The 18,833-nt window shown below is 38.4% G+C and overlaps 3 protein-coding genes across 3 annotated transcripts in view; 1 reads left to right on the top strand and 2 right to left on the bottom strand.

The window, feature by feature from the left end:
- LOC146311660 (arf-GAP with dual PH domain-containing protein 1-like) overlaps window positions 1-2,057 on the bottom strand; it is a 45,044-nt gene extending 42,987 nt beyond the window's left edge. Inside the window, exon 1 of the mRNA XM_084741382.1 lies at window positions 1,702-2,057. Coding sequence (XP_084597508.1) covers window positions 1,702-1,792 — 91 coding nt within the window. The 5' untranslated portion in view covers window positions 1,793-2,057. The remainder of the gene's footprint in view (window positions 1-1,701) is intronic.
- Window positions 2,058-3,424: 1,367 nt separating this feature from the next.
- On the top strand, window positions 3,425-5,167 carry cox19 (cytochrome c oxidase assembly factor COX19). Its single transcript, XM_084741420.1, has 3 exons — window positions 3,425-3,613; window positions 4,803-4,914; window positions 5,034-5,167. The coding sequence occupies exons 1-3, from the start codon at window positions 3,532-3,534 to the stop codon at window positions 5,125-5,127; spliced, it is 288 nt and encodes a 95-aa protein (XP_084597546.1). The 5' UTR covers window positions 3,425-3,531; the 3' UTR covers window positions 5,128-5,167.
- Window positions 5,168-12,146: 6,979 nt separating this feature from the next.
- Window positions 12,147-14,337, bottom strand: cxl34c (CX chemokine ligand 34c). The gene is made up of 4 exons (XM_084741524.1): window positions 14,214-14,337; window positions 13,457-13,619; window positions 12,431-12,509; window positions 12,147-12,209 (listed from the first exon to the last, which is right to left on the bottom strand). The coding sequence occupies exons 1-4, from the start codon at window positions 14,281-14,283 to the stop codon at window positions 12,147-12,149; spliced, it is 375 nt and encodes a 124-aa protein (XP_084597650.1). The 5' UTR covers window positions 14,284-14,337.
- Between the last annotated feature and the right edge of the window lie 4,496 nt (window positions 14,338-18,833).

The following is an 18,833-nucleotide window of genomic DNA, read 5'->3' as shown; positions in this document are numbered from 1 at the left end:
ACTGGGTTATTCCAATTACCTTAAAGGTTGAATATTGATAACTATCCCTACCACTGTGTCTTTCAGTTGTGCTGCTGCCATTTGCACTATTGTTTTCTTAGCTTAGCTTCCAGTTATTACAAGCTTCAGAGGCTGAACCCAACTAAGTTACGAATGTGGTGCGGAGATGAAAAACCTTTTGAACCTGGCACGGGGATGAAAGTTGGGCAGGGATGTGAGAGATGATCTGCCTGCTCCCTTCGCTGGTGATCAGCTAAGTGAGACAGTTGGCGGCTGCTTGTCAGATTGAGAGTGGGAAGCGGTGAGAATTCTCCCTACTCGCCTGAGCAAGTTGGCTTTTCTGCCATGAGACAGCCATCCTGATACACTCAAAAACGGTACCCCCACCCCAATGGTATTATTGTCCACTGCGCTGTTTTACTGTGTGCCAATCTGGGAGACATCGCCCAAAAATTAGTGCAACATTTTGTGCCAATCTATCATGTGGGTGCTGTGTTTCAAAGGATAAGTAAAAGCTTTAACCTCCTGGTGGCACTTAAGGAAAAATGAGGGAATTATCAAAGTTGTTAGCGCCCATCCTCTGGGAACCATGAATGTCTTTAGTAAATTTAATGGCAATCCACACAACAGTTGTTGAAATACTTCAGCTTGGACCAAAATGGTGGACCAACTGACCAAATATCAGACTGATATTTGCTAAAAAAATGAGCAGATAAAACTGTTTTTCACTGAGTGTCTACAACATTTTAAAGCTTTTTTGAACTAGCAATGGACTGAATTGCATTACGTAAGTTGGTGTTACTGAGGAGCAAAAGGCCACATAAAAATTTCAGATACTTTAAAGCTCGACACACAGTCCACGATGAGAGCCATTTCTCTGCTTATTCCTCAACAAGATAACACCCTCTGGTCAAAATGAAATCCCCCTTCAAGTGTCCACCGCTTCAGACAAAGCTATCTGGATTTTTGCGGGAGCCCCTCTGGCTCCAAAAAGCTGCTCCACTACAGCCGGTCCTCAGAGGAGCCGTAGCCAGGGCCAAGGAACAGGCATCCTGGGCGGGCTCGGCTCCAAACACTGGGCGCACGGCCCGTTACTGGAGCCTCTGTGGCCACTCACTGGTTTATTGCCATTTCAGAGAAGAAAGGAGGAGGAGGGGGGTGAAAAAGAGAGAGGATTAAAAGGGGGGTGCATGGGGAGAGGATGGAGGGATGAAGCCGCTTTATAGAGAATAACAGGTGAAATAATGAGTGTCCTGCAAATGACAAACAAACATGTAAAACAGAAATTCACACAACGGTAATTACTGAGCAAGCTGTATGGAGGCTGCTGACACTTGAGATCATGATGACATCTGCAAACACACACACACACACACACACACACAGTCAGTAAGCACAGTAATAGCTGTGGTTGAGGGGATAGTTGACATGTCTTTGTGCACCCTCACACACACACACACGAGTGTTTTATGTGTTTATGGCACAGGGAAGTCCAGAGTCCAGGTCTGTTAGGCCTTATTTTACCTGCAGAAAGGGCTGTTTTCAGGTGCATGTGTCCTGCCAGGCCTTTGTCATCATATCTGGACTAAATTCACTCAGACGTGTTGGGTTTTGAAGCACCGGTTTGGCTGGTTTCCCCACACCCGGGGTGGTTTTTTTTTTTTTTTTTTTTTTTTTTTTGGAGGGTTTTGCATTGCTTACCTGGGTTGCCGCAGTCCGCGCACGTTTCGTTGCCCGGTCTCGCCAGCACGTCTTGCAGGAGCCGGTTGTTCCCCTCCGGTTCCAGCGCCATGGTGAGTTTATCCGTCCAGCCTCACCGCGGTGGGAAGAAGAAGAAGATGATGAAGAAAAACCTGCCCAAGAACATCCGCTGCTGGGGTCCGACAGACAGACAGAGATACAGACAGACTGCCCGATCACCTGTCACCTCCGATCTCAAGTGGAGAGGAAAGACTGGACGAGACTGAACGATCCGAGCCGATGCTGGAAGGAGGAAACCTCTCTCTCTCTCTTTCTCTCTCCCACTCTCTCTCTAGCTCTCTCTCCCCCTCTCTCTCTGTCTCTAACTAAAAGCTCTATTACCGAGTCTCACTCACTGCATAATAATCAAGCTTATATGTTACCATCACCACCTCCTCCTCCTCCCTCCTTCCTTACCTCCCTCTGCCTGTCTGTCTTCTCTTGCCTCCATCCACCCTAATATGTTATGAAAGTGAGACATCCAGCGGTGGACTACCAGAACACATTTAAAAGCCCAACCCCAAAAATCTTAAAACTCCCTGAAAAGCCAAACATCATCTCTAACAACACAATGCTTTTCATTTTAATGTTTTAAAACGTTTAAACGTTTTATTGTCACACCAGAAGAAAGATAAAATAGAGCAGTATTACGGTCCAACGTGAAAAGTTCATTATAAAACTTATATCTTCACAGCGACACTTTATGGCAGGGCTTCCCAAACTTTTTTTTTTCTAATAACCCACTTTTTTAAAAAATGACAACCTATTGTGACCCAGTTCACATCTGGTGATGTGTAAAAAAATGTGTGAAAATGTGTACCTTAGATACAAATACTGAATTTGAAGAATTTCTTCTTAAAGTCCCAAATAAAATCTCCTGTGACCCTCCTGTGGGTCACGATCCAGTCATTGGGAATGACTGCTTTATGGCTATATCAAATTCTAACATAACAATATTACGTTGTCACGTTATGACAGTGTAAGTTATGTTTGATGTAAAACATTTATTGTTTAAGGAGATAACATATCTATATACGATTTATTGTTATAACAATAAACTTTTCACGTTATAACGTGGCACTGATCCGTTTGTCTGTCTGGCGTGGCAACAATAAAAATCCCCAGCGGCTGTGCAAGAATTTGCAAGCAAATTATTATTTAATTGTCGACTATAACCCCTTAGTGCATTTAAAAGTGTTTCGGTCACCAGCAGTCTAATAATAAAACGGTATAAACAATGAAAGGGAGACGAATGCACAAGAGAAAAAAAAATATGATAGGTATTGGGTTTAAATACAAATTAAATTATTAAAGCGGAATAAAAAACAGAATAAAATAGAATAAAACATTCAAGTGAGATAATGTGGTATTTTCTGCATTATTAATGTTATTTTGTTGTTTTCGACTATAGGGCTGCATTTTCATAATTTTCATTTTCATAATATAATATTCATGGAGATATTATTCTGATATCACATTTAGAACAGTATTATAGGAGGGTATATTGTAATTATTGTAATTATTGTAATTATTATTATTATTATTATTATTATATTGTTGTTGTTGCTGTTGTTGATTTGAATTATTACATTTTAAATATTTAAATTAATACAGTTGTTATTTCTTTGTAAAACTGTAAATTATTTAATCAAAAAAGAACTCATCGATCGAGGCGCTGTTCGACTACTAATGTCTGTCTGACGTCATATTCACGCGACAAACAGGGTCAAGCAAGTGCACAGACAACCCGCAGCCTTTTAAAATCCGGAGGTACTTTAAACTCAGTAAAAGATGTCTACTGCTATGAACTTCGGGTCGAAGAGTTTTAAACCTCGGCCTCCTGACAAAGGCTCGTTCCCTTTGGATCATTTCGGTAAGAAAACACCGACAGACTGTCTGTTGTTCCGGTTGAATAACTCATTCTGCATTCACACAACATTTACTGTATGTTTTGTTAAAGAAATAGTCTTTCTAGTGTCGCTACATTGTTCTTTTTTATTATTTATTCTACATTTTAAATCAGCAAATGCTAATTTAGCCCCAGTTTGTGCCTTCTTATGTATTAAGCTTTAACACGTTGAGGCAGGGGTGGAAGGGAACTAAATATATTTACGTAGTGTAAGTACTTACACCCTTCCTATACAGTACTTAAGTTAATTTTTATGATTTTTGTACTTTACTTGAGTATATCGGTTTCCTTTACTGAAGTGATATTTTAGCACAGCATCTTTACTTTTACTCCAGTAAGATCTGTCACTGCTTGTCAGTCACAGTGGTATGTTGACCATCAGTTTCTCCAGAAAGATGTGCACTCAGCAAAGTTTGAAAAACCCCAGTCACTTGATGACACTCTTCTGAGGGTATTTCCAGAATCCCCAGAAAACTCTTCAATGAACCATCTAGATGAAAAATATGTTTTCTGCTGCTGCATGTTTTTAAAGTCTAAACCTATTTCTGAAGTTGCACTCTGTCTGTCTACGGTTGTCACTCAGTTTGTACAAGGTGAACAAAACTGAAAAATATATATATTATTAGTTATATTTGTTTGGATTTTCTGTTATTTGATACTTTTTATGCTTTCTTGTTTCCTGGGTAACAAATTTTGGGAAAGTCTTTTTGTTTTATCACACAGCAGACAGAATATTTTTTCATTCAGTGTTCGAGGATTCTGGGAAAACCTTCAGAACAGGTGTAAGTGTTATTAAATGCCCCTCTGGGTTTTCCAGAGATTGCTGGTTATTTATTCCTTGGAATAACAGATGCTGAACTCTGTGACTTAAACGAAATAGTAGAGAAAAAGCTTATACACTCCACAGTAATGCACACTCCAACACCCTATAACTGAATTACACCTGACAACACTGCTCCTGTTAAAAATCTTCTTTATTACTTGAAGTAAAGCACAATACAGGAAGTTGTCAGCATTGCATTAGTAACAAATACATCGTCCTTTTGAAACGTATTTTCAAGGCAGAATGTCTAACTATAATGACAAGCTGTGATATATCTAATAAACCCACATGAGTGGGCCTTTACACTCGAAGTGCCTTGTTATGTTTCAGGAGAGTGTAAAGCCTTCAAGGAGGTGTTCATGAAATGCCTGAGAGACAACAGCTTTGACAATTCCAAGTGTCGACTGCAGTCCAAAGACTACCTGCAGTGCCGAATGGACCAGTAAGAAAACTCATTAAATACAAAGTCTACGCTTCTCATAATCCTTATATTTGCTGAAGGAGAATTCTTTTTTATTTCATCAGCGCTGGATAATTCCCTTCTCATCTTGTGTTTTCCAGTCAGCTGATGGCCAAGGAACCTCTGGAGAAACTGGGATTCAGGGACCTGATGGATCCTCCTCCCAGTCAAGCAGATGGAAACACTAAACAATGACAACACAAGTCCTTCCAAAGCATATGAAAGGCAAGACCTGAGCGATGTGGCCCTGCAAGAGGACATTGTGAAGCATTGTGGCCTTAGTTTGAGGTTACAGAGCGCAAAATAATTTTATCAATCCTTTGTGTACATAATATAAGATATAATGTATAATATATTGAGATGCAGATTTGGTATGTCAATAAATATTTTGTATTTAAACCAAACTGTGTGTGCTGATTTATTTTAGGTTGATTTATTCTCTGAGCTGCTGGAAGCTCAACGCTGAACATGTGTCTTCTTTTGAAGGACTGAGTAAAGCTCCTGGTTGTTTCTTGCATTAAAATTTAAACTTTTAACTTGATCAGAATGATCCAGAGTTTGTAATAACCTTTTTTGCTACCCTGGATGAAACTGATCCTGTAGGTTTTGTCCTGATTTTTCAAGAAATTTTCAGATGGGATTGTATCTAAAATGTAAACGGATTTACCTTAAAGAGTCCTACAAAGATGTTGTTAATATCATGATGTGTGTTAAGAATAAACAGACAAATTAGTCTGAAGAATATTAAAGAAAAAAACTGTAAATATGAAGATTTCTGCTAAGAGGGTCATGATGCATCATCTTCACTTTGGTTGTTTCACTGGATGTCACAACATATCGCTCTCTGTGGAGAAAAACAAAATAGGTCCATCATCTGTGGAAAATTAAAAAGGAATTGGCAGTTCCCCTTTATTGTCATTGGAATATGTACCACAAAATTAACAAGATTTGCTCGCTCATTGTCTTCCAAACTTACAGTTCGTAACCTTTTCAATCTCCTTTCGAGCCATGGCGCTGCCGGATCCACACAGTACGATCCCTGACTCTCAGTGATAAAGCTGTAGGGTTGCAAAGACAATTAAGGGTAAGAAGGAATGACATTTTTCTCAAAAAAATAATACTGATGAATTTGAAAAAATATGCATCGTTTTGAGGCAGTTTTACTCAGAAGCAGAAGAGGTCATCCATCAGGGAGACATGGGTCATTATAACACCATTTATATCATATTTAATACATGGGTTTCTGAGACACCTACAATATCAATATGATCAATACTTTCCTGAAAAACCTGTTACATGTGCTCTGAGCTATGTCTGCTGCCCTCTGGTGGATTATCAGGGCACTGCAGCCAGTCTGAGTGCAAAATCTGACATGGCTTTCTTCGGTTGCAAGTTTCAGGCAGAGAAATCTTTGCTCATTTTGAAAAAGTTACAGCAAGAATAACAGTTATATTGTTACTTATATTACAGTATGAATCAACCTGTAATTATGTAATATTTTGTACCTCATTTTAGAGTAAAATTGGGTTGAAATGTGAGACGGTGGGTATATAAGATCATTTATCTGTGAATCCCTCAATAATTATTCTCTTAAAATTCACAATCTGCAGGATGCCTACCACAATCTCAAACAGGGTTGGGAGGATACAGTTACTAACTACCTGCTAAAAAATATAGTCAGCAACTTAATCCAAGTATCACAACATTAAGGTAATGTCTTGATTAGTTTCTGTCACTTTTGGATTACCTCAGTATAAAATATGATGAAATTGTTTGGCCTAATCTAATGTTTTATGTATGTTGTTTGGTTTATTAGCTTGTCTATTCCTCCATTTGTTGTGTGCAGTTTATTGATTAGTTGATGTGTTGATTTAAAGGCAAAATAAAAACTGAAATTTCAATGCAGGGAAGGACTTGCTAATAATTATCTGTTTAATTTATTTTCACTAAAACTACTCCTTGGCTATCATAATTTGTATGTTATACTGACCTATTCAGATTATAGTGAACAAGCTGTTTTTGCCAACCATGAGGCCACATAAAAAGGTTCCTGTTTTGAAAAAAAAAAACAAAGACCCAAACCAATTGAAATGTGACTTCATATTAGTCCTGGTTTGTCCGCTCATGATCAGCTTTGCATTAGACTAACACAGCACACCCTAACACAGACAGAAACACAAAGATTTGTGTTAGAGTAAATGTTTGTCCTTACTAGAATGCATGTACTTTACAGTGACGAAACGTGGTAGCTCTCTGTTCGGTGCAGTAAACAATGGGTTCCCTGATGGTGGCGTTTGAGACTCCCATACAGCAGGGGGCAATGACAGGTGATGCTGGACCCCTGGGCGTGGGCCTGTCACACCGAGGACGCCCTAAAACGCAACGCAAAACACACAGAATCATGCATGAGGTAAAGCCTCGGCACAAAGTCCAGGCTGAACTGAATGACAAGAGGAACAGTGGTGATTAACTGAAGTCATTTTTATCAGTGGTGGATTGAGGCTGTCTGAGGGGCAGGAGCGAAAAAATAAGGGCACCAACTGTACGTGATGGGGCACCAGCACTCTGAAAGTTGAAATGCACTTTGTCACATTTCGCTCACTGGAAGGGCACATTATAAGGAACTTTAAAACATTTTGCCCACTGAGGCATACTCTACAGGGTACTATATTATGCCCACTAGAAGAGCATACTACATTTACTCCACCTGAAGGGCACTCTACAGGGTACTTTTATCATGTTTTGCCTAGTGGAAGGGCACTCTAGGGTACTTTAACACACACTCTCGAGGGACTTCATCATTTTTTATCTACCTTTGGGGCAACCCCATTTTGTTCTCATACAGAAATGTCTTTTGCATCTACTCATGTCTTATCATCGAGTTTGTGTACCATTATGCTGTTACGTGCCCACAGTGTGTGTTTCTTACTGTGTTCTCCCGTGCCCAGGCGCTGTCCCTCCCCCTCCTGACAGCTGCAGTGATTGGCAGCAGCTGCAGTCAGTTGGCGATCAGGGTCTGGTGCTTAAAAGCTGTGAGTGTGGAGTAGAGCAGGTCCAGCAGACCGCTCAGCAGATGGACGCCTGCACGTCAGTGCAGTGCGGTGGCAGGCTAGATTGCTCGTTGTCTTTTTGTGTCTCATATGTTTGCTAGCCTCCTTGTTTAGCAGGGACACTTAGCAAAACACCAGTGTGTTTTGCTAACTGCCCTGTATAGCGAAGACACTTGTTGCTGATTAATCTTTTAAGTTAACATTTATTGTTGTTATGCTTGCTTTACTTAATTTGAAGTTAACTAATTGATTTGCACTTGATTTATTACTAAAAAATAACCTTCGTTTGCACATTTGCCTCAGTTTTCCCTTCTTCCTTTTTCTCCGGTTACTTTTAGCTATTCTTACACCCCTCACCCCCCAGCCCAAACTCTGGGGTCGTAATGCACGCCACCTCCAACATGAACCTCTCCTTCTGTCTGAACAAACATCTCCCTCAACTTGTTTCCCCTCCTTTCTCTGAAGCAAGAGAAAATCCTCTGAACATTCTGTCTTATCCAGTGTGTTTAGTATGGAAATATTTAAACTCTTCCAAAAGAGCTCTGTGGGCTTGTATAATCATCTGTTTTTGATTTGTCTTTTAGATAACTGGGCACCCCATTTTGTGAAGAAATCAAGTCCCCTCCACTAACATTCATGCTGATATATACTATATATATACTATACTATGTATCAAATCCAGTCTTTGCTATTTCACAATCACCTTACTGTTCTCAGCTGCCTTTAAGTCAATAGTGACTTGTACCAGGGCTGCACAGGTAATCGCAATATTACAGAAATTGCAACATGGCCAAGAGCAATATCCATATCTACCAGAATCAAACTGCAATTGTTCAAAAAAGGAGAAATGTGTAATAAAACAGCAATATACTGAAGTACTGCAGTGCTGCAGAGATGCCCTGGCCTAAAAATCTTGTTTTCCAATTGAAAGAAAACATGTTTGTTGGGTACAGACTGCAACAAACATCAAACCACCAAAACTGCAATTTCAGTCAAAATAATCACAATACTGAGCAGCCCTAGTCAGTACTAGTGAAAGCCACACTCACCTTGTTCAGGGAGGATCAGCAGTATAGTTAAATACATGAGACATGCTCCAAACCTAACGGAGAAAGGCATCCTGGATCCAGGTATGATGAAGAGTCTGATACTGGAAACTCAACGACCAAAACTTTTGTTGAATCGTGTATATGGAAACAGATGTGAAGGCGGAGTGTGTGCTGTAGAGGAAATGTGTGTTGATTTGCACGGTGCTCCTGCACAGCTGCAGAGAGCGATAGCCAAGACATTAACAGGATCTGAGCGTAACTAATATGCGCCCCACACCCGAATTCCAAATAATGAAAACAGACCTGACCAGAAGTGGCCTGATATTTATTAGAAAAGGATATGAGATCATTTCATAATCATTATACACTGTGTGCTAAAGTGTACTTGTAAATATCAAAATAATTTTACCACTGTACCTAAACACCAGGCTTTGAGCTGAATGCAAATGTCACAATGTTAAGATGCTCACAGTGACAATGTTAACATGCTAATGTAAAGCTATCTGCCATGTTTAACATTTGCTAATCGACCCTTCTGAAATCCAACCCATTTTCGCACTGTGCTCCACAACAGTTGAGCCAGCTTGGTACCCAGCGGATCCTCGGTCAGGTTTCGAGTTTACAGTTCCCCGTACACAGTGCAGAACAAAAGGTTCAACCCATCCCTTTGCCTCTCCTTCTTCTCCAGGGACTGACGACTACAGACGAGGAAGGCACCTTTTTGGGGAAACTAGTTTATGATCAGGACGGTGCAGCGTTTCAGACTTTCCAAGTGACTGTAAGTATAAGTGATACACTACACTATAGCTCTCAGTGACATGTATTTTTAAGTCAAAAACACAAAATTTATATTTAGTCATTATTGAAGTAAAGCCCTTTAACATGTCATCTCTGTCTCTGATGACTACAAATAGAGCACAACTGGGGAAACACAGACTTCACCTGCCTCTATAGCTTCAGGGTCCATGGGAACGTCCCCACCCAATAAAACTTTTTTTTAAGTATAGTATTATGGTAATTGCCTTCACTCTGAGGGCGGCGTGGTGGCTCAGGGGTCAACGCTCCTGTTCTCTCCACGTCTGCGTCCATTTTCTCCGGGTGCTCCGGTTTCCACCTACCTGCCAGAAAAACTAGTGTGTTTGGTCAAAAATTGGGAAATTCAATTTGAATTAGAGACTTGACTTGGGACTTGTCAGACTTGACTAACAAAACAGTGACCTGGTTCTTCTTCTGGGTCTCAACATCTTCCAGATGTTTTGAGATTCACCTTCACTCTTAGGGCAGCGTGGTGGTTGAGGGGTCAACGCTCCTGTTCTCTCCACGTCTGCGTGGGTTTTCTCCGGGTGCTCCGGTTTCCTCCCACACCCCAGACATGCCAGTTTAACTGGCGTGTTTGGTATGAATTGGCATATTTAATTTGAATTGGCATATTTAATTTGAATTGGCATATTTAATTTGAATTGGAATATTGAATTTGAATTTGCTTTATACAAAAATAAAGATATTGAATTGGAACTATTTTGCTCTGTGTGTTTTATTAAATGACAAATGCACTCATCCTTCATTCATCTTACCATATATACAACAAGTCCTGCTACCTAATGTACAAAGTCTTGGCTTCCAAGCTCAATGTTCATTTTGAAAGGTCTACTGATTTATTAAACAGCATGAATTACTGGCTGCGCTGGTTGGACAAAGTCAATACAGATTTCCTCTTTTCTCATTTACACTGATGAAATGGAGATGTTCCTTTGGGCAAAACTATTTGCAACGAAAATCAATTGTAGCAGTTCAGACAGAATACAATGAGGGTGAATTCAAATCAATACAAGGTGTATGGTACAGTAAATACTGCTGTATTAATGAGTTAAATTTAACATTATTCCAGAGTGTATTTGACCATTGACTCTAAATGGAGTAAAAAATTAACAGTACCTTACACTGTGTAGTGCTCATTAAATTTAACACTACAGGCTAAATAACTGTATAGAGTGTAAATATTATTTTCTGTAGTGTTGATTTACTCTTCTGTGTTAACAAATCATGGGTTAAATTCCAGTGTTCATTATCACTACATGGAGTTATGAAAAGTAAACCCTGGTGGTTTTCACTGGAGAGGAAGGGTATAAAAATTGTTATCTAAACAGTAACTAGTAACTAGTACAACACTGGCAGTTGTGTTCTGTGTGCTGACACTTTCTGGTGTGTTTACAAAGAGCAGCTGACAAATCCTACTTGTTCTACCTTTAACGAAACATGAAATTGTATGCAAGCTAGCTAATAAGTTCTTTTCAAGGCACACTGTTTATTAGCTAATTACAAACTTGACAAAATGTTAGTTTTCTAACAAGCGGAAAAGTTTTTTGTAAGGCGCATTATTTGCTTGCTAGCTCAAACGTTAACAAAACACTACAATTTTCTAGCAAGCTAAAACTTTTTTAAAGGTACATTGTTTGCTAGAAAGCTAAAAAGCAAACAAACAAACAAAACAAAAACAGTTTTCTAGCAAGCTGAAACTGTTTCTTTTTTTAACCCTCCTATTATCCTTTGGGTCAATTTGACCCCATTCAATGTTTATCATTCAAAAAATAATAGTTGACTTTTTTTTTTTTTTTTGGCTTCATAATTCATTACTTTTCCTAATTCGATGGGTACAATTGACTGACCTGATGATAGCCCTAGATGAAAAGCTAAGGCTACTATTCAACAACCATGATTGAGATTGAACACAGTTTGAAAGACACAGAATGACTGTTAAAAACTTCATTGTCATCATGGAGGCCTGTTTTTAATTTACCAGTAAAAATGTTTAAAATTCATTTGAAATTAATTTCAAGGAATCTTTAGGCAGTCATATTTTTCTTTGATGTCTTTTACAGTTTTCCAAGGCTCCGCTGTGAACCATAAATACAGTATATCATTCACAAACGGAAACATGACAACAAAAATGCTCAAAACTGTCTTTATTAGTTTAGAAAACAATAAAGATTCATACAAGGACATTATTAGAAGAGGAAACTGATTATTTAATGTAATTTAGAATTACATTACAGTTTAATCATTAAAAATAAAACTGTGACAGGATTTCTGTATGGGAGGTCATGATGCATTATCTTCACTGCAATTTACAGCCACTTTCTTTCTTTCTTTGGCTTAGGACTTGGCAGTATATTCCTCTCTGGGGGAAAAAAGAGGTAAAGTTAAGAGTCTCACAGGGATTAAAATCTTCTCAATTTATGCTGCATTTGATTTTAAGTCAAACTAAGAAATCCTAAATAAAAAAAAAGACACCCCTGGTATAATGTGTTATGACATAAAAAGATTAAGAGAATTTGTTATCTATTCACCTACAGATGAATAAAATAAATAAAAATAAAGAAGCTGTGAAAATTGACTTACTTTTTTTAGCCTCTCAAGTCTTTGAGGGATCCACCAGGCTCTTGCGTCCACACACCAAACATCTTCCCCGTTCACAAATCTGTCGCGTTGAAAAAACATGAAGGAGACAGGAAACACAACCATACTTGTGAATATCATACTCCGTTTCCACCATATTCTGTCAACAAATCCCTCTAAATGTTACACACTGGCCCTCTGAACAACAAAAACATCTGCAGTAGCACAATGGTCAACTTGGGTCTGCATATAATGTTTTATTTGAGTAAGGTCCCATGAGCCACACCTGAAGAGAAGACACTTTGCCTGTCTATCACTTTCATGCCAACAGTTAGATAAAAAGATTGATACCACTGTCATATCTGTAGGCTGTAATAAATATGGACAGTTAGCTTAGCATAAAGATTGGAAATCAGAGAACAGCTAGCCTGACTGCTTACCTTTAAACCTATAGTTGGGTACTGAGTACAATTTGTATCAATATCCAATATCCAATCCAATTTGTCTGCATTTTAGTAGCCAATCAGGTGGTCTGATCACAAACGGATCAATGAAAACCAGGACATATACTGTATGTCACAATCTTGTCAATTACAGAAATAGTCAATTATAAAAATAGGTCCAAGCCTGTGATCAGTGTTTCACAACTCAGATCTATTCAGTTTACTGTCAGAAAATTGATTAATAATTAAAAAAAACACACAAAAAAATTTGAAAATTAGGGGAAAAAAAACATGTTTGGTATCTTATAAATTATCAATGATTAATCGATTGTTAGTGTTTAAATTATCGGTTCAGTAAAATGCACAAAAATTGTAACCCTAGTTTGGAGAGGTGACACTCTGAGTAGTTTTTGAGACAAATACTTTGCACTTTTACTTAAGTATTTTTCTAACACCACTACTTTTACTTGTAACTGAGTAATATTTTAGTAATGTAACATTAAAAGTACTCTTTCCACCACTGACTCTAGCACATTTGATGTGACACCACAACACAGACACAAAATGAAGCTTGTGTGAGACTTACATGTAAGCATGTACTTTACAATGAGGAAATCTGTTTTTCTTTTGCTCAAAGCAGGCGCTCACTGGACCGCGGATGGTGGCGTTTGAGACAGTTTCACAGCAGGTGGGAATGACATGTCCTGGACCTTGTCTGTCATGCAAAGTTACGTGATGCTGAGGATGAGCTGCAAGGCACAGAACACAGAATACTATAATTAACTATGTATAGGAAAATATTCTATTTTTTAACAGCAAAAAATAGTAAATAGTAAAAATGGTAATAATATATAATAGTAATAACGTTGATTAGCGAGCTGCAGAGGTGTTACTTTGAAGAGAGCGAGGCTAGCTTTCACCCTGTTCATGCTAAGCTAAGCTAGCCAGGCTACCTTTATTTTCACCATACACACTGATCTTCTTGTCTAACTTGGTGAGAGAGTGAATGAATGTATTTCCCAAAAATGTTGAAGGCACAAATATACAAATTAAGAGCGGTGGCTGTGGATTTGTCCTTTCTTCATGCTTTGGCCAACTTTGAAGGGGTATGACCAACCCTTGAAACAACTGTTTAAAGCTCTGCAGGCTTTAAAGGAACCAAAACACCCATAAATATCTTAAATATCTCAAGGGGAACTCCATTCAGAGATAGAGAGAGATCTTTCTTTTAAAATGACGATGGTATTAATCAGTTTTTATGTGATACAAATTGATACTTTTTATTCTCTTAAGCATTTCAGTTTCCCTTCAAAGACTCTATAAGTCATTACTCACACACTCACCTAGTACAATGAAGAAAGGCAGCATGGTCAAGCACACGAGCGCCAGTCCAAAGCGAACGGAGGAAGTCATCCTGGGTCTCAATGTGACGGTGTGTGTCTGAGGTTTGTAGTTACTCAGATCTCTACTGCAGTCTGGACACCCTCTGGTTGTCATTGAAGATCTGATTTGCGAAGGAAAGGTGGTTCATATTTATAAGGTCAACAGGAGAGGACGCACACACCCTTATTCTAGAGAAAAAGGAACGCAGCCTTACTCAATTATGTTGTAAGTATGTTTCCTCGTTATAGGCATAAAAAAGAAAAAGAAAAAACTTTACAGAACTAAAAAAAGCAAAGCAACAGTTGCAAAGCCTTTTTTAAATTGACTCAACTAAGGAGTAATTTGTTGTCTAAGTTTAAGTTCAAAAGTTCACTCAAAATGCTATTTTAGGTTTGTCAAACTTAACGTTACTATTCAGATCTATATCCTTCTGTTTAATTGGTCAACTAACTTAGATGACATGTTTCATGTCCTCTGTTTTTTTTTACATGTTCTTTCAATGTTTTAATACAAAGAATTAACTGAAGAAATGCCAAGTTGTGATTTTAAGGGAAGTTGAGCAGGTGAACAAACACAGTGATGACAAAACTTTAGAAGCCAAAACCCTCTGGTGGTGTTGGTCAAGAAATTGCTACAGCATGTAACTTCCTGTAAAACTTCAACTTGGCAGTTTTACTTTTAAACAAATAGGATATAGCTTGTTAAATACTGAGCATTAGAGGTTCTGGTTCTGGACAGCGTGTCTCTGAGATGTGGTGATAATAAATGTCGGTGTCTGATTCTGAACCCTAACTTGTCCAACACTCGTCACAGAGGAGGCTCGGACTTTAAATGCAGCTGATAGGAGGGGACACACAGGCGTCAGTGCTCACTCCAGACAAGTGATACCGTGTAACAGGTTGCTCAATGTTTAACTCCCTAGAAATAAAGTTTGAGTACACTGACAATAATGGTGTATTGGGTTTGAATCACTGACAGACAAAAATGTGATTAGAGTTAAAACCATGAACTTTATTGTCAAGCCATCAGCTGAACCACACACTGCCAGATCTACAAAATAAGAGTTCAGGGAAAAAAAAAAAAAAAAAGAAGACACAAGAACATGTTAATTCTACTCGCGCTGCTAAAACTGAAACTGCAAATGTCAGGATCAGAGAATCACAGCGACACGTAAAAATAGGTAGAATTCACACTGTAACCCTCTGACCTCTACTTACTGATCAGGCCATAAAGGCTATTTTATTTTCAGATTGACACCGCATCAGACATGTACCTTTATCTGGTATCTGATTTATTGTGACTCACTTGTATAACTGCCTTTATCAATGTGACTGACTGTCAGAAGTGATGCTGGAGCGTCGGTCACAAAAGAAGAGCGGAGAAGGTTTTAAAACAAAAAGATTATTCAAACCTTAACTCTGACCAGTGGCACCATTTAAAGTCTGTGATTCAGTCACATAACTGATTACAAAGGACAGCAATGAAACTGAACATCTGAGCTGTGCTAGATGGTTTCCAGAGAACACCGATTGCCATGTTGTACAGTAAGATTGATTGATTTATTTATATTTTAAGACTATTTTAAACTCATTAGACAATGAGAACACAGACACTAGAATGAATTGTGATCCCTGGAGATGATTTGCTCTATGCTAACCTGACGTCCATACTTTGAATGATGGTGGATTGAAACACATGCAATTGTGTTTCCAATCAGCTGTAAAAAAAAAAAAAAAAAACATAAGTGGAAATTCTCTTAATTTGAAAAGTCAGAATGTTGCAGAAACTTGAGCCTGTAACGTTCCTTAAGTTCCTTAAAATTAAACATGAATGTCATATTTCCATCACGTTTTCATTCATTTGAGGTTTAACATTCAGAATTGACCCTTCATAAGTCTCACCCCTTTTTATTGGCTCTGTGCTCCAATAACAGTGGAGCAAGATTGGTACTGGTACCCAGCGGAACATCGGTCAACTTTCTCCTTTCCTGTTTCCTCTATATGCTACATGCAAAGCTCGTCTAAAAGAAATGTTAAAAAGGAAATAAAATTTTGGAGATGATTAAAAGATGTTGCTGGAGAACCTGTAAAAGCAACATATATTGACTGCAGTCACATCTTAAGTTAGCTAAAACTAGCAAAACACTAGCTAACTAACTAGATAATGATTGATGTAGATTAGCTAGGTTTTTGCTAGCATTGGCTAACTTGAGTGTGACTAAAGGTCACTTTTCCTGGTTACCTACCAACATCTTTTAACCTTCTTCAATATTCTCTGGAATATAAGGGGACTGAATGGCACTCGGCTTGTGTCGCTCAAAAGTTCCAAGAAAATTGTTACACAAAGTAATTCACAGACCTTGCTGTGAACAGTTTCAGTTCCTAAGTAAAAGGGAGTAAAGGCTCTACAGATATCTACAAAACACACAGCAAAACAACCTAGATGGATAAACAGCACGACAGGTAAGAGGAAAAATGGTTATTTTTGATTTTGGGGTCAACTGTGCCTTTAGTCCCTTTAATCTTTCATGTTCCCCCACATCCTCTTACCTCTGTCCATATGATTTAGGGCTTTCTCTGCCTCCCCTGGCGTCTCAAACCCCACATAGGCGTAGCCTTTGGACAGGTGAGGTCATCTTGATCTGGTCGTAGGTGTAGAAGGTCTCCTGGATGTGTTCCTTCAAAGGCACAACGGAGAACGTTTTGATATTTGCCACTAAACTACTAAACTAATCTAAACACGTCTCTTTTTATTGTAAGAGATTTTGATGATATGCATGTACATGGTGGCGGCCTCCATGTCTGTCATTTTTACCCACTGCGGTTCTGTTGTTGTCTGCAGAACTGATTACTGTAACGCTCTACTTTGTGGTCTTCCTAAGAAAAATACTTCTCAGTTACAGTTATTACAAAACTCAGCTGCACGCAGGCTGAAGAGGACCAGAAAGCGAGCACGCATCACACCAATTTTACAGTCTCTGAAGTACAAAACATTTCAGCTCCTTGTATGAAGGGAATTTATATCACACAAGAACAGTTTGATTTCAAGTTTCAAAATAACCCCAGTCTGATAAGTGTTAAATTAATATTCCAGATAGACTATTAAAACTTTCTGAAGCACTTTCATTATGACCAGATGAAAACACATTATCATTACCTCATCAGGAGCTGAATTATTCATCAGTCTTTGAGTGACTCATATGTGTATAATCACTCTATAATCATTTCTTAGATTTTGTAGTAATGTTTCCGTACAAACGTAATAGCGACACTATAACCTCCCACTACTTCCCCTGTCTTACAATGCGTCACTAATTATTTCATGCTGGTTCACGTCCACACTCCAGGCCAAATGCTACGCACGCTTAAAGTTAATGGGGAATTAAGATTACTGCAAACAATGAAAGAATCTTATTTTAAGTATTACATCTATTTTGCACAGATGCCTAACACTGAAAATGTTTTGGTTGCCTTTAACATGTGTTGTCTCCTTGCCCTGACGTACAGCACCTTTATGGATCACGTTTATACTTTATATTCTGTCAAGCAAACAGTGTCACAGAACATCAGCAGCATCTCGCGGACCCCAGGAGGTGACCGTGGCCGTTATACACAATTGTGATTCATCTGGCTTCTCTACTCTGCTCCACGAAGAAAAGGCGCAGTCTATTTTTGACGGAAACTCTGAACAAGTCAGCAATATCAGGTGGGCATAAGACTCTGTATGCCAAGTACAAAGTTAGTTATGAGGTCAATAATGTGGTTAATTTTCACCTTGATAACACTTCTGGTCAGCCTGCCCAGGTAGACCTGGGTAGTTCTGGTGTGGGGCTCCTTTGTCATTGCTCTCTGTCGTCCTTCTTGCCTGATCTTGAGTGAAAATTTCAGTTAATATTTTACCTACTAATGAAGTTCCTTCCTCTTTGTTGGGGAAGGCGCCCTGTTGGAGAAGAAAGCAAACAAAACTCAGGATTCATTAATTAATATATGCACTCATTCACAAGTATATCCTTAATCTTAAGGTTAAATTAATTATTTCTGTGGAGTTAAAATAATTTTATTTGATGGCCTTGCTGCCCTGGCATTTGACCTTTGTGCCCTCAAAAATTGACAATATTAAAGGCCAACATATTATGGTATACCAATGTATTTAAGTTACCTGAAACATAGAAATTGCAACTATTTTTTAATTGATGGAAAATAAAAAATATATAATAAAATTAATTCATTACAATAGGAAACTTAGCCAAGAGAAGAATTGTTAGGAGGTGGAGACTAAATAATTGGCTTGTCATTTCTATTCTATAGTCTGGTCTCCCAGCTATTAATTAAATATGACTAGATGTGGAATCATGAAAATATTCTCATATATACATAAGACTAAAGTAGGACCTGTCATCTACTTTTTAAGGTTTTCAACACAGCTGTTTAATGGAATGAGGTTAAATCACATATAAATTGTCACTCTTGTAACTCTTTATGACTCTTGCTTTGTTTTCTGATGAATGTAATTTTGTGTAAGTTATTATGCTCTTTGGATGATTTGGAAAATGTTGAAGAAATAAAAATGCAAAAAATAAA

Source organism: Lutjanus erythropterus, chromosome 17 (assembly GCF_056507025.1).
Source record: "Lutjanus erythropterus isolate fLutEry1 chromosome 17, fLutEry1.hap2, whole genome shotgun sequence".
Classification (NCBI taxonomy): Eukaryota; Metazoa; Chordata; class Actinopteri; order Lutjaniformes; family Lutjanidae; genus Lutjanus; species Lutjanus erythropterus.
The sequence above is the reverse complement of the archived record's forward strand: the minus strand, read 5'-3'. Positions and strand labels throughout refer to the sequence as shown.